Below are 15,695 nucleotides of genomic sequence, written 5' to 3' on the forward strand. Positions count from 1 at the left end.
ATAGAAACTGAAAGGCTTAAAAAAATAACAAAATTATCCAAAAAAATCTTCAGCTATGACTATTTTTTCTCCTCAGCCGCAGGAATAATAATAAAAAAATATGAACCACTAAGAACTGACCACATGTCAGCAAACCGATCTGAAAATTACTCATGTGGTTGTATTATAAGGTCATGCGATGGAAAAACAGCAAAGCGTGTCTCATCATCCTGAAAGTGTGGTTTTAGTTTCGTATGATTAATCAGCAGAGAAACCTTCTGCTTTTGTTTTGTGCAAACAAACTCCTCACAATTTCATTTCAGCCGCATTTGGTGCAAATTCATGAATTTCTAAAGTTTAAATTACACATTTAGATGAGTTAGTGATGTATTGTGTAGCATTTTGTGTCATATTGACATGGATGCAGTTTATTATTCCAGTATAATCTGGATTTAGTTACTTTAGAGGCAGATAGAAATAGTTTAATCAGTTTTATATCAGATTTATATCAGCATAATTTTTTAATCTGTGGGAGAAATCATGTTGTTTTGATATAATATTGATTTTAAACATCATTTTTGTAACCTTTCCTTTAACTGATTTCTGCTTTTTGTATGAACTCAGATGGAGAAATGATTGGGCCAAAACTGACATAATTAGGAATAAATGCATAAATAAATACATGCTCAATAAATAAGCATCTGATTAATTGGCCAATTGGGCCAAAACTGACATAATTAGGAATAAATGCATAAATAAATACATGCTCAATAAATAAGCATCTGATTAATTGGCCAATTTTGTAATAATTAGCCTATTTATTAATTAATTTATTCAGTTGTAGGTGAGAATACGACAGTGTTAGGACCACACTAAGAAAATAATAAAAAAACATAAAATTAAGAGAATAAAGTCAAAATATTATGACTTTCTTGTATTTTATTCTCATTATTACAACTTTATTTTTGTATTTAGACTTTATTCATGTAATATTTTTCTTTATTAAATTTTTTCTTATTATGGCCTCTATTTTCTGTCATAACAGAAAAATTGAATTTCTCTTGCATAGTTTCACAGTTGTGTAGTAACTAGTTAGATTTAGTTGAGCAACGTTTTGGAAAAGAATATACTTTCATTTTATTACGAAGTATCGCATCTCTGGAGTAAATTTTCCACTCCAAGTAACTTGACTTAAGAGTAAACATGTTTTTTATGCCTGACTGTTATTTTCTTTATATAAATTGTTTATTTTTATCTTTAAAATATAAAAATTTCCACATAACTTAGAATTTTGTTCCATCTGGCGACATAATTTTAAAATATTAAATGACGTTTTGATCAGTTACTCAGAACTTGAGTCGCCTTTTTACTAAATACTTTTTAACTCTTTAGTAATTTCTGCGTTTTACTTTTACTTGAGTAATTTAATTATAAAGTATTTCTACTTTTACTTAAGTTTCTCGATTTTCTACCCACTGAATGAAAAACAAACATTTTAACCAAAAGTCCTTCACACTCAGACACACACCTGCAATTTCTGTTAAAGTTTCATAAACTTTCTATTGAAAGTTTTGGAAAATGTTTTCTTTTGCCTGTTATCTTTTATATAAATTCTTTATTTTTGTCTTTAAACTACCAAAATATCCTCATAACTTTATATTTTAGTCCATCTGATGACTTGAGTCGCATTTTTACCAAATACTTCTTGACTCTTCAGTAATTTCTTGGACGGCTGCGTTTTACTTTTGAGTTGAAGTTGTGCTGATCTTACTTGAGAATAATTTTCTACCCTCTTCAGTTGAGTTTATCTTCAGTCCTGTAAATCTCCATAACAGTAAAGACTTTCTCGATATGGATTGCTGCCAAAACACAAAGATCCATTTTCTTCCCCGAGTCTTTTATGGAGATCCATTCATGAGTTCCTGAGACGATCGGACAGATAAGATCCCGTTTCCTCGACGTTAGTCGTAAGATAACAATCATCCGTGTGCGTTTGTGTGTAAATGTTTAAACACAAAAAAAGTCAGATTTTTTCTCACGAGCCAACCAGGGAGTGTTTTATTGGGTGCTTCAGATATACAAGTGCACGACAAACCACTCTGCACATGGCAGAGGTAGCGGGTAGCCAGTAAATATACAAGTCCTGCCTCTTTCACAGGCAGACCCAAACTTTTAGTGGTCTGCCTCAAAAGCCTTTGAAAAAATACATACAGTACAAACAAAATCAGAAGAGGTTAAAAGCAAGAAGAATCGACTTGGGGCTAAACTTCTTCCATGCAGTTAACTTCACTGATGACAATTACAAAAAGAAAATCTCCAAAAAACGAGCAAAGAAATTAAAAATTAAAAGCATACTCTGCAGTTTTGTTCCAGGTGCCACTAAGAAAAATGAGAATACATACTGTATAGTCAGAGGACAATGCAAGTGATAATAATGATATTGTTTTTTTCTCCAATACAATACTTCCAACATTCAGATATTGGAAAATAAAAATCCCAATCTACTCTTTGTATAAAAAAGAAGCTTTCAAGTCAACAAGGAACAAAGAACTTTTTTTTTGTTTAAAATTTTCTTGTTTTTTGCACAGAAAAGGTAGATAAAATGGGGAGGAAGAGCAGGAGGGCGGTAACAGGAGGGCAGGTTCACCGTTGCACTTAGTGAGTGTGCTTAGACGTACGAAGGATGAGAGGTAGAGAGAGGTACAGAGATGAGGAGGGAGGACGGGGCGCCGCAGTTGCTGCAGCAGCGGCGGCGGCTCTATGTAGCGTATCTCTTCGTCCATTGTTTAGCTATTCTGTCATGCTCTGTTCTGTTGGTCAGGTACTGTGTGGCGATGCTTCCCACCAGGGGGTCAGCTGAAAGGAGACAGAAAAACACCAAATTAACTTGTTTCTATTAACCAGAGCAGCAAAAATCATAAAGAAAACTTGAACTAATCAAATTTTACAAGGAGTTTAAATGACAAACCGACACAGAAGGTGCAACATTTTGAAGCAGAAGGAAAATTATGCAGATCACAATTAGTTGTCATTAAACCAATATACCCCAATTTAAATAACTAACGTATAAATTACAAACCAACAATTATATCCCTTACACAGATTATAAACTCACTGAGCCATTAAGAGTTGGGTTGAAATGATTAATCACGATTAATCAATAACCAAAATAATCATCAACTAATCCAGAATTTAGACTCAATACAGAGCAAAATAGAACAAAACTCTACAAAAATATATACATTTTCAATTTAAGATAAAAAAAATAACTTCGTCTGAAATTATGTTTTACTCTTTAAATCGGATTAATTGATTAATATCCAGAATATTTGATTACTGACAATCAGTTGCAGCTCTATTAATGGTATGCTTAAAGTCTACTTTTTTTTATAAACTTATGTCTCCCGATTTAATCTGAAATAGTATTAAATTAATATACTTTCCAGTATAGTACGTGGTGAACAGTAAACTGGCTAAATTAATAAGTTTTCTAGTTTTTGCAAAAGGAAAATTTTGAAGTTGAAGGAAAATGATGCATAATTTTTTAATGACCACAATGAAAAAAAAAAAGTAAAATAATGTCCTTAAGGCTGAAACAATTAATTATTAATCAACTGAAATAATGTCAACGATTAATCAATCAATTAATCATTAACTGGAACATTTAGACCAAAAAAACTAAGTTGTTTGCCAATAAAGCAACATAGTCACAGCAGTAATTAAGCCAAAACTACACAAAAAATATAAACATTTTGCCTTTAAGATTAGAAATTTTCTTTTTCTGTAAATATATTCTTATTACTCTTCAAGCGGCGTAGTTTTAGGTAAAGTCATGATGTATTATTACATTTTAGGCAATAAAATCTTGTTAAAAAAGGAACTGAATCATTTATTTGCATCCTTCAATGTATTTATAAAAAAAGGTTTAATTTTTGAAATAAAATCTTTTTGCCGATTAAATCAATAGATCACTAAAATAATGGTTTGTTGTAGCCCAAATGTCAACTGATAAGGTTGTTAAATGTTTTTGGTCCAGCTTCCTCCTCATGAAGCTTCAGACGTTTCCGCTGAGAGGAAAAAGTAAAACCCAAATGTTCTGTTCCGATTTGTCAGATGAAAATAACTGGAGAGAAAACCAGCAGCAGCTCACTGGGAGCGCCGCTTCAGCTGGTTCCTGTACCGATTATTCATTCAAGCAAGACTGCCAATACCAATTTCTTCTAATAAGTGTTATAAAAACAACTTCTTACTGCATTACTGGTGGATATACCGTATCTACGGTGGCTTATTAGGGAAATTTCAGTTAGAAAAAAAATGGACAACATTTCTGCCAAAACCAAAAAAAACTTTGAGTTTAAAAAAATCAAAAATTTGATAAAAAACATTCCAATATTTTGAGATTAATGTCAGAAATTTTCTAAAATAAACTAAAAAAATAACAATTCTGGTCTTGAAAAGTTAAAGATTTTCTTAAAAAGAAATTTTAAGATTAGTCTCAGAAATTTCTTAGGAAAAACTTGAAAATTTCTGGTCTTGAAAAGTCAAAAATTAGCTAAAAAACATTCTGAAATTTTGAAATTAATGTCAGAGTTTTCTACAAATGTTGGAGTTTCAAAAGCCAAGATTTTTGTAGAAAAAACTCAGGTCTTCTGGTTCTGCTCTACAGCCAGAACCAGAACCAAATGGAGAAGCAGAATTCGGCTTCCATGCACCACAAATTTGAGACAAACTTCCAGAAAACTGAAAAACCGAAACACTGAGTTCCTTTAAATCAGGACTAAAGTCCCACCTGTTTAGAGCTGCTTTTGAAACACTGATAAACATATTTGATGTTGATTTTGATTATGTTTAATGTTTACTGGTTTCACAATTGGTGATACAAATAAACGATTGATTGATTGATTGATGAAAGTACTTTCAGAGATTAGTTTTACCTCGTTCTATTAAAGGTAGCAGTAACAAAAAGGATCCAGAGGTCGTAACAAACTTGGTTTGACTGAAGCAGCATGTTTCTCCCTGCCTAATAAGAATCTGCATCGGTTTCACAGAGTAATCGACGCCGTCGCAGCTGCAAATGAATAGAAATCATGACTGTAATGGGTTCGGACACCGCGACCCGACTTCATTAAGATGTAAATACAGCCTGGAGAAAAACATCCACCTGCATTCAGGCGTCTCTGCTAACCAAAACAAGAACAACAGAAGCGCCGAGCTGCAGCTGCTGCCGTGAGGAAATGGACCAAAACAGATTCAGCAGAAACAAATCAGAGAAAAATCAGAATGATAATCATTTGATATGATAATCATGTTTAGGAAGTTTCAAAACAGGCGACATAAAATCAAAATTAGCCTGGAAATTGATTTAGCCTGGAGAAATCGAGAAGTCGTCCTCCAGGAGCAGCACAGACGTTATGAATAAATGAGATAACGAAACAAATAAAATGAGATTAAAGCCATTACTTTTTATTACCGGTGCTTTTAAATTTAATTTTTTAGAAAACCACAACATTTTGCTTCAAGAAGAGGGATTTGTAGCATTTATGTCAAGTTTATCTGTACAGCAATAACAAGGTTCAAAGTGTTTTAGATGATAAGAAAACCTAAACATTACTGTGGCAGCATAAAAAGAAGGGATGAAAAGTTGAAATCTAGACCAGAATTAATCAATTTTCCATTTATTAAAGGAAACACTAAACATGCTGGTTTTCAGCTTTGATTTAAATTAACTCAGTGTTTCAGCAGTTTTGCAGTTTTCTGGACATTCGTTCCAGATTACAGAAGCATAAAAACTGAAGAGTGTTGCTTTTTTTAGTTGCTGTGTTCTGCAGTAATTCCCATTGACTCCTGTTATATTTGCAGCAGTTTAAGAAAAAAAACACCTAAACACAGTGAATACTGTGGGAAAAAACAAAAGCTACATTCACACACAGCAGATCTTGATGGTTAATTCAGTTTATTTTGCGTGTTTGATCATACTACTCATTAAACCTGAGCGTAAAGATACTTCTGTGTGAACGGTTCAGGACCGAATGCGCAGAAGAAGAACATCGACGTCACAAAGCAACACACAGTTTACACAAGTAATAATGGATGGAGACTTTATGAAGGGGTTGACCCAGAAAACCTGCAAGTCGATATTTTTCTGAGTTAAAAAATGTTTAAAGTTGAAAATATGATTAGGTAATTTTATTGGAAGTCATTTTCTACAATACCTAAACACCAACTATAAAGCCATAAAACAAGCAAACATAAAAAATACAAATAAAATAAATTAGTTGTTTCATCCTAATTAAAGTGTTCAACATTTCTTGATCCTTTAACCAAGACTTGTCACTTTATTTGCTGAAATTGTTGGCGTAGTGACCATAATCCTACCAAAGAGGCTAATTTACCAGTAGCATTGTTACTGGTGTATAAAAAACCCTACAAATAAACAAACAGTGATTAGCCTGGAGGGGCACAAGTAAAGCCTGGAGGCCCGCCAGGCTTATAACACACTGATTTATGGATTTTAAAGTTTATTCAGCAATTTGAGCTGGAGGTATCGTCACAAAATCAAAACAACACAAAGGCAGCAAATTAAAAAGAAAGTAAAACTAATAGTGACATCCTGATTTTGTGGCACTTTGAGAGTAACGTCTGCAGAGAAGTCAGTTTGGATTTGTGGAAGTACTGACAGACTTCCTTCATAAATTCATAAACGTAATTTTCAGCTGTTGTTTACATCCTGATTTACTGTGTCTGGCTTCTTCTGGTGCAGAAGTATGACTTATGATTCACGTCAATGACATAAGAGTCGGATAAAATGTGACATGGCCGTTCAGACTGCAGACACTATGAAACAATGGAATTGGACCATTGAGACTGCTGTAAGAAAGTGAATATGGGCCACATTTGGGCCAAAAAAGCAGATTTGGTTTGCATTTGCCTGCTGAGTGAACGCAGCCGCATTGCCGGCAGTAAGTCGGGCTCGTTTCCGGTGAGAGTTGGACTCCGCCAGGGCTGCCCTTTGTCACCGATTCTGTTCATCACTTTCATGGACAGAATTTCTAGGCGCAGCCAAGGTGTTGAGGGGATCCGATTTGGTGGCCTTAGGATCTCATCTCTGCTTTTCGCAGACGATGTGGTCCTTTTGGCTTCATCAGATCGTGATCTGCAGCTCTCGCTGGATCGGTTCGCAGCCGAGTGTGAAGCGGCCGGGATGGGGATCAGTGCCTCCAAATCCGAGGCCATGGTCTTGAGCCGGAAAAGGGTAGAGTGCCTTCTCCGGGTCAGGGGGGGTGTCCTGCCCCAAGTGGAGGAGTTTAAGTATCTCGGGATCTTGTTCACGAATGGGGGAAGAAGGGAGCGGGAGATCGACAGGCGGATTGGCGCAGCGTCTGCTGTCAAGCGGGCGCTGTACCGGTCCGTCGTGGTGAAGAGAGAGCTGAGCCAAAAAGCGAAGCTCTCGATTTACCGGTCGATCTACGTTCCCACCCTCATCTATGGTCATGAGCTTTGGGTCATGACCGAAAGAACGAGATCGCGGATACAAGCGGCCGAAATGGGTTTTCTCCGTAGGGTGGCTGGGCTCTCCCTTAGAGATAGGGTGAGAAGCTCAGTCATCCGGGAGGGACTCAGAGTAGAGCCGCTGCTCTTTCACATCGAGAGGAGCCAGTTGAGGTGGCTTGGGCATCTGGTCAGGATGCCTCCTGGACGCCTCCCTGGTGAGGTGTTCCGGGCACGTCCCACCGGGAGGAGGCCCCGGGGAAGACCCAGGACACGCTGGAGAGACTATGTCTCTCGGCTGGCCTGGGAACGCCTCGGGATTCCCCCGGAGGAGCTGGAAGAAGTGGCCGGGGAGAGGGAAGTCTGGGCCTCCCTTCTGAAGCTGCTACCCCCGCGACCCGACCTCGGATAAGCGGAAGAAGATGGATGGATGGATGGATGGATGGGTGAACGCAGCCCAAGTCCAAGCCAAACAGAGAAAACAATAAAACTGCTATTTTTACCCCACTGGACAAGATAATATTTGTTTTTATTCCAGAGTTCTACTGAATAATGACTCCTCACTAGTTTGCTTTGTGAAAGCAGTCTGCAAGATTGCATTGAAAGTGAATTAACTTCAACTTTAGTGTCCGGAGGGTGGTGTTACCTGGGTTGCAGTCTGTGAGCAGGGAGCAGATGGACAGCAGCACCTTGGAGATGGTGAGGGCGGGGCTCCAGTTGTCCTTCAGGATGTCCAGACAGATCACTCCCTGACTGTTGATGTTGCAGTGATAGATCCTCGTGCGAAACGTTACCTGCAGACAAAAAAGAAAAATAAATGCTGCTGTAAAGAAAATATTTAGAAAAATCCCTTATTATGCTTCCTTGAACAGGTCAGGATATTTTATGGCCTGTACAAAACATGTTCGTTACACTTGTTGGCATGAAATCATTCGTCAGTAATGAGGGCATATGAGAGTAAAACTACATGACCAAAAGTCCTGGAGTTTCACTTGGGTTGCTAGGTAACGGGCTGGGCCTCACTGGGGTTGCTAGGTAACGGGGCAGAGCCTGCTGATTTGTGACGTTACATCCTGAAGGTTTTTGAAACGGCTCAATTTCCAGACATCCAAAAATTATTAACTTTATTTCCAACAAACAGCTGGGTTATGAGCTTTGGCTGTTTTTGGAAGCAGCTGAGACCCAAATGGAAATAGAAAAATAAACATGTAAAATATGAATTTTCCATAATAACGCACCAGTTTGTTAAGGCAACATATCTGCATTAGAAATAATACAAAGTTAAATAAATAAAATTGTGTACATCCCATAAAGATTTCCCAGGTAAATTAAAACCAGCACCAAATAAAAGATTATATAATAATAATGTAATAACCTTTAGGCAATGCATTACAAAATAAATGTTCAGATTGCATCTTTAACTTAATGAAGGTCGGCATAAGAAAAATCATATTAGAGTAGTTGCAGCTTAGCTTAATGAAACAAAAACATACATTTAAAACGTTTTATGCCTTTTTGATTTAATAGTTTTATGACAATTTTGTTGTACTTTCCTTTGTTTTGTATTTATTGTTTGTACTGATTGTCTTTATTGACAAATTAGTAAATCATAATAATCTTTTTCATATAATCTTTGTTTTTAGGAAGACAAATTACTCTTACTAGTCCAGGGATAATGGATGGAAAAATTACCTTTTGGCTAATTCTGGTACATTTGCATAAATCTTTATGTGCATCGTCCCCATCATATAAATTAATAAAATACAATTTTTAAATTTCTCTTTACATTACAGATAATCTGTGAAGTTATATTATTTTGCTTGACATTTTCCATTGTGAGGTTCTGAAAGAACAGGAGAAATAAATTAGTTTAGAACAGCAATTAAATTTAGCAATGAAATGTAAAACTTAGAAAAACACAGCAGGCAGGAAATGCTAAGCAACATTTTGTGGCACGTTCTTGGTAGTTTGTCAGGTCAAAGGTTTTGTTTTCATTGGCAGCAGTAATAAGTGAGACAACGGGGACGTCTTAACGCTCTTCTCAGTTTCTTCACATTACCGCCGACTTTCCAGCATCGAGCTGATCGAGGGCTCCACTGAGGGCCGTTTGCACCATTCGTCAAAGTGGCTGACAAATTTACAGATCTTTAAACGACTGTATTTTATCAGGACTTAAATCTGGGATTTCCTTTAAAGGGATTATGCAAAATTCACATTTTGTGTGGTTTTATGATTTAATCTGGATTTCTACTGCGTTTAAAAAACAGCCCAAACAGAAGACAAAAAACAACAATAAAAAAAAAATCCACACGGTTGTTTTTTTAGCAATAAGTTTATGTATTTTTTGGAGCCTGGAAAATGAGCTGTTTCAAAAAGCTTCCACAGGCACGGCACTGTTACCTAGCAACCCCAGCCAAGCCTGGCCCCGTTACCTAGCAACCCCAGCAGAGCTCTAGAACGTTTGGTCAGCTAATTTTATGGCTGTGATAGCTGCTGGAAAAGACAAGTGTTCATCGCTGAACTACTTGCTGCATCCTTGTTGGTTTACACAAAATTTACATTTTGCACGTTTTTGTTCTTCCATTTCAGGCCCTATTTGCTTCTGAAAACAGTCCAAGCACTTAAAAAAACACTCAAATAATTTCAAGACACTAAAAAGCATCAACTTATTGCCAAAAAACATCAATTTCAAAAACCTCCCGAATTTAACGTCACAAATCAGCAGCCACTTCTCCGTTACCTAGCAACTCCAGCAAAGCCCAGCCTGTTGCCTGGCAACCCCAGCTGAACTCTACTTGCTGCATTCTTGTCAGCTGTGCATGAGGCTCTACTTCTGCTTTTCAAAGATGTACAGTTGCATATTTGAGCCTCTGTTTTCAGCCATTTTCACGTGTGAGTGTGAAGGTTGAGTTGGGGGCGTGGCTAGCAGCAGATTATTTGGATTTAAAGTGACAATGGGCTCTAAAGCAGCTCATTTCAAAAGGAGCATAAACAGAATAAAAACTCAAATTTAATTATCTAAGAATGATTTAGTGTAATAAATGCAATGAACATGTTCTGAATAGACCTGTTCTGACCTGTTCAAGGAAGCATAATGGGCCATCAGAGCATTACTAAATCTGGTGCGTTTAAAAACCTGACCACCAGAGGGCAGCGCGTTCTAAAAACATGACACCTCAACAATATGAGCTCTGTTGAGAAAAACTGGACTCCAGCACCCAAGTGTCAATTAGTTCTTCCACTTGTAAAAGTAAACAGCCTCCTGTGACGGCGCGGGCTCCAGCGGTGAATCATAAGGATAACACACTCCTTCCTGAGAGCTCAACCAGCTAATAACCTCCCACAGAAATCAGGATCTGACCTCCTGACCCTGAGGAAAACCTCCATCCAACCCCAGCATCCCCCAAGAAAAGGACTATAGATTCCTCGTTTTAAAACCAAACAGAACACATTCATTTCTGCAGTGAAGGTGTGTGGCTGCACCACAGCAAACACTGTGTGTGTGTTTGAAGGGGGGTTTGGCTGCAGATCACAGTGTGCTGGATGGGGTAAGAGGTATTGAAGGGGGTGGAAACACTCGATCCCTCTGGCCACAGAAAGCTGGGTCGCAGCCTGTGGATTTGTTTGAGTCTTCTGTCAAACATGGAGCTGCTGGTACACAGCACAAAGACAGAAAAGGAGGTGTGTGTATGTGTGTGTGTCTGTGGGCGTGCGCGTGTGTGTGTGTGTGTGGAAGGCCTCCCAACAGGTTTTGTTTTTTTTCTTTTTGCCGCACCGAAAATATCTACGAGACTTTCCCCGACAGCGAAAGTGTTCAGAAGCGTACGAAGAATAAACAGTTTGATTTGTTAATAGATACAGATCTGTGTCAAAAAGCTACAGACATAAACCAAACAGATTCACACGTTCCTTGCTAACTACAACCAGTTTGTTAACTCTTCCCTCAGTAAAATTCAAGTACTTTTCAAGTATTTTCAAGGGAAGTTTTCAAACTTTTCCAGCATCACTTGGGAGATAAAAACAAGATCTTGGTGCTGGAGGCCAAAAAGCTGCTGACTGATAATGACCAGCATTGGTTTTAGCTGTTAAATTATCAATATAACACGCTAAATATTAAATGTACGCCTGATTTTTAAAAGAAAAAGTTACTCAATGCTTTGGTACTAATTGTCAACACTACAACAATTAAATAAGGTCAGAAAAAAGTTTTAATTAAGAAAAAAAGAAATGAGGGACAGGGAAGTAGTTCAGCTATGCTAGCTTGACTCAAAACTCATCTGCTTTGATTGACTGTAGATCATAAAACAAGTTTAAATTGTTTAATGTAATTAAAAACAGAAGGAAGTGCTGGTGTCCACTGACCTTGGGGGGTTTGAATGGGTAGTCAGGTGTGAAGGCGATGTCCAGGAAGAAGACTCCTCCCTCGTACACGGAGCCCGGAGGGCCCAAGATGGTCGACCTCCACTCATAGATGTTGTCTCCTTTGGGGCCGGCGCTGTGAAATCGAAACAAGATATTAGTTAATATTAATGAGAAAAGAGAACCAGCAGAGATTTGTGTGGATAAAATGTCTCCTGACAGGCCAGTGATGAAGATTTGTAGAAAAATGAAACCAGAAACAGGGTGTGTACATTTTTCCCACAATAAAGTTCAAGCACCAGAACCACACTTTGAAGATACAAACAAAACAACTAAAGTTAGATTCTACTCACTATTATATCATTTATTACGGTTATTAATAATGTCTTGTGGCTGTATTCTACTCTAATAACAACAAAGATAAAAACAATAAGTAGTTAAAAAGCTGCCTGGCTACTAAAACATGACACTCAAACCACAGAACATTAACGCTTTGTGAAGCTGAAGGCCACATCTGCTACATCTGCTGAGTAATTAATGCCCTTTTCCCCCATCCTGTCGTTTGTGGAAAGACCTTCATCTGGTGTAAAGCCAGAAAAAAACCGAGACAATAAACAATCCCTCCGACGTTGGGTAACTACCACGGCTGGTGTTCATGTTGGAGCGTCGCCTGTGGCCAGATGTGCGGACACACTGGGCAGCTTTCAGCCGAGGTTCCCGTTTCGCTGCTCGCTGTTACTGAAACCAGTAACGATATTTCCTGAATGAGACCGTCTGGCAACACATCGCCCTCTGTGATCAGGAATTAGACGTCTCCTTGTTTAGATTGGTTACAATTTAATCTACTTTAAAAAAAAAAAACAACACTTTAAATATTCTGGGTCACATTATGTAGATCCATCCTGAAACACAAGCAGCAGAAAACACCAGGTGATTGGGGCTAAAACGATTAATCAATCAATCACAAGTAATTTTGATTAATCACAAAGAATCTGGTTAAATAATTAAAATAATCATCAACTAATGATTGATTAGTCACGATTAATCAATTACTGAAATCATAATCAACCAATTTAGTAATGGATTTAACATTAACTGGAGTGTACAGACAAAAAACAGCAATTTTCTGAAAAAACAACAAACTCAGAGGAGCCAAATCTGTACAAAATAACTATATATTTTTAAGATAATAAAAAAGATCTTATTATTTTCTTAGTTTTGTCTTATGAGAAGTAGCTTTTCAGCAAGATATAGGAGCTGTTTTAAGTAAATAATTCCTTGATGTTGATTTTTAAAAGTACTAGTTCCACTGGCAGATTATTTCACTTGTAACAACACATTTCACGTTATAAGTAAATTAATACTTTTCCCATCAATATTAAGAAATTATTGACTTAAAAGAAGCTCCTATATCTTACTGAAAAGTTACTTGCAAATTAGTTTTTTTCAGTGTACAAAGATATTTGCACTAGAGACTAGACAAAAATATCTGGTAAATTTGTGTGTTTTTTTTTTTACAAATATTGACTTTTTTCAGGTCTTAAAGCTAAAGGTGATTCTGCAAACTTAGTTTTCCAAACAAAACTTGAGACTTATTTTTACTTAATAAATATTAACAGTTGTACATTTAAGTGTTGCATGAAAACCTTAGTATTGACGGAAGGTCCATACTAAGGTCTTTTCTACTATGCATGTGTGAACATAAGGAAAGACGTCTGGGCCAAGAACACAGCGAGAACACACAGAGTTTAGAAAGTTTATTTGGGTAACGAGATCTTTACATCACATATTTAATTTGCTTTGGCAGAACAAAACTCTGTTTGAACAGTCGCCAAATAAACTCCATAATTGCATGTTTTGTTTTTCCTCCAAACACGCTGCTGTATGTCATCCAGACAGAGAGAAACATCTGAGCGCAGCGAAGGAAACGAACCTCCGAATGAAAGGATTTGCGGGCGCATGTTGACATCTGATAGCCAGCAGTTTGAGCCTGTCATAACATCATAAAGTAAGAGCAAACCGCATCAGAAACTGGTGTTCTTGTTCCTACATGATTCTGCTGGTTTTAGCAGAGGGAGGCCATGTTTTCCTCCTCAGCAACCAAAGATGTTTGGATACTTTATGGATCGATTCAGATTAAAGACGTCGTGGATCTGGATAGATATTATTGTTATTCTGGTACCTGATGACTTTCCACATTTTAGACACTGAAACTAAACTTCCTAGGATGTATTCAGTCTAACTGGTTCCGGTTTTTATTCATTTCCAGCGTATTTTACCCATCTGACATAAACATGAAAGCAGCTGTTATTGTCCCTGAAACTCTGAAGCTGTTTTCACACTTGGATGCTGGACAATAGAGAGAGGATGAGGTTCGGCTGTTATCACGCATGCAGCTCTCAGCAGGAGGCTGTTCCCGTCGGCCGTGTCTGCTGGGTTTAGACAAACGATGGCGCAGGAGGCTGAGCACGACTCCCGCGTCTTTCTCTCTGATTTATCTCAACCTTACCAACCGTTTCACAGACTTCACATTCAGGATGCCGCTAAGCTTGACGACCAAACACATCCGACTCTGAACTTTTATTTTTATACTTTAAGTTACAAGGACAAACTCCAATGTATTTTTATTCTGATTTTAGAAGCATTTTCAAAATATTTCATCATTTTCCAGCTTCTTCCAGAGCTGTCCCGTATTTATCCAACAATCAATCCATCAACTGACCAGCTTTTCTGTCATACATTAATATTCTATTGTTTGAAACATGACAGTTTAGAAAAGTTTAAGGGATGTGAAAACCTTAAATGCACTAACACCGCAAAGCCTTCCTAGTATTAATACTTTTAAAAGGGCAGCATTGTGTTTCCATCCGCATTGCGCCATTTTGTAGCACAATCAAGTAACTATGTTACCTTTAGGGGAAAAAAAATCTAATATAACTTAATTAAACACCTTGAAATGTCTCTTTAAGAAGCTTCTGCTCTTTCTGAAGCTCCGTTTTCAGGAAGTCATCACAACATGGCTCCTTTATTAACCTTTTAAAAACAGTTTTTACCAGCGTTCCCTGAGAAGTAGCTCCTATAATGAGCTTAACTGATGCTCAGTTCAACCAGGTATTTGCTAATTGCTGCTGGCTGGTCTGAAGGCGCTGGGGAGGGCCGCTTGGAAACTGCAGCTCAGAAGAGGAGTTTTGTCTTGAAGGTGGAGCTAAGGTCCAACAACTCGTGTTGTACAGCTGAATGATTGCCGTGGAGATTAATGGATTTCTCTCCAAGATGCATGGAAGAATAAAAGTAACACTCGAGGTATATTTTTGATGAGGGAATCACAATACAACATCACGTAAAGCTCAAAAAAAGCAGATTTTACGTAATACTTCCCTTTAAAAGCCGCCATCATGGTTGACGCATACGGCTTTTAAAGTGCTGCAAAGTCTCCCTGCAGCACCGATGCATGAAACCTGCTCACTAACCTCTGCAGCGCCGTCGGCCACTCCTCACATACCACATTACATACTGTGAGACGTTCAAGAGCAGGAAGAATACAGCTGCAGCGAATGAAGCTGGTGGCACGCCGCCATGAATACAGATAAGAAGAAACCAAACTTTGGAAAGACACCACAGCTTCAGCGTGTGACGACAGGCCTTGATTAAACAAGGACAAACATCAGGCGCTGAAATCGGTTAAACTAAATCCTTCTAAATCCACAAAAAACAAAACATTACCAAGTAATTTCTGTCTGGTTTCTAGTACAAATATCTTAGAATTATTTACATATCCTAATGAAAATCTACTTCTAACTTGTAAGACAAAACTAAGGAATTTTCACAGAAAAATGGACCAAAGATTCTTGCTATAATTTTGTAATTTT

The 15,695-nt window shown here is 37.6% G+C and overlaps 1 protein-coding gene across 1 annotated transcript in view; it reads right to left on the bottom strand.

Annotated features, from left to right (window-relative positions):
* Nucleotides 1-2,007: 2,007 nt before the first annotated feature.
* Nucleotides 2,008-15,695, bottom strand: part of ube2e2 (ubiquitin-conjugating enzyme E2E 2) — a 43,258-nt gene continuing 29,570 nt past the window's right edge. Inside the window, exons 4-6 of the mRNA XM_028013213.1 lie at nucleotides 11,830-11,962; nucleotides 8,114-8,261; nucleotides 2,008-2,835 (exon numbers count right to left, since the gene is read on the bottom strand). Coding sequence (XP_027869014.1) covers nucleotides 2,738-2,835; nucleotides 8,114-8,261; nucleotides 11,830-11,962 — 379 coding nt within the window. The 3' untranslated portion in view covers nucleotides 2,008-2,737. The remainder of the gene's footprint in view (nucleotides 2,836-8,113; nucleotides 8,262-11,829; nucleotides 11,963-15,695) is intronic.

The sequence above is a fragment of the Xiphophorus couchianus genome, chromosome 3 (assembly GCF_001444195.1).
Source record: "Xiphophorus couchianus chromosome 3, X_couchianus-1.0, whole genome shotgun sequence".
Lineage (NCBI taxonomy): Eukaryota > Metazoa > Chordata > Actinopteri > Cyprinodontiformes > Poeciliidae > Xiphophorus > Xiphophorus couchianus.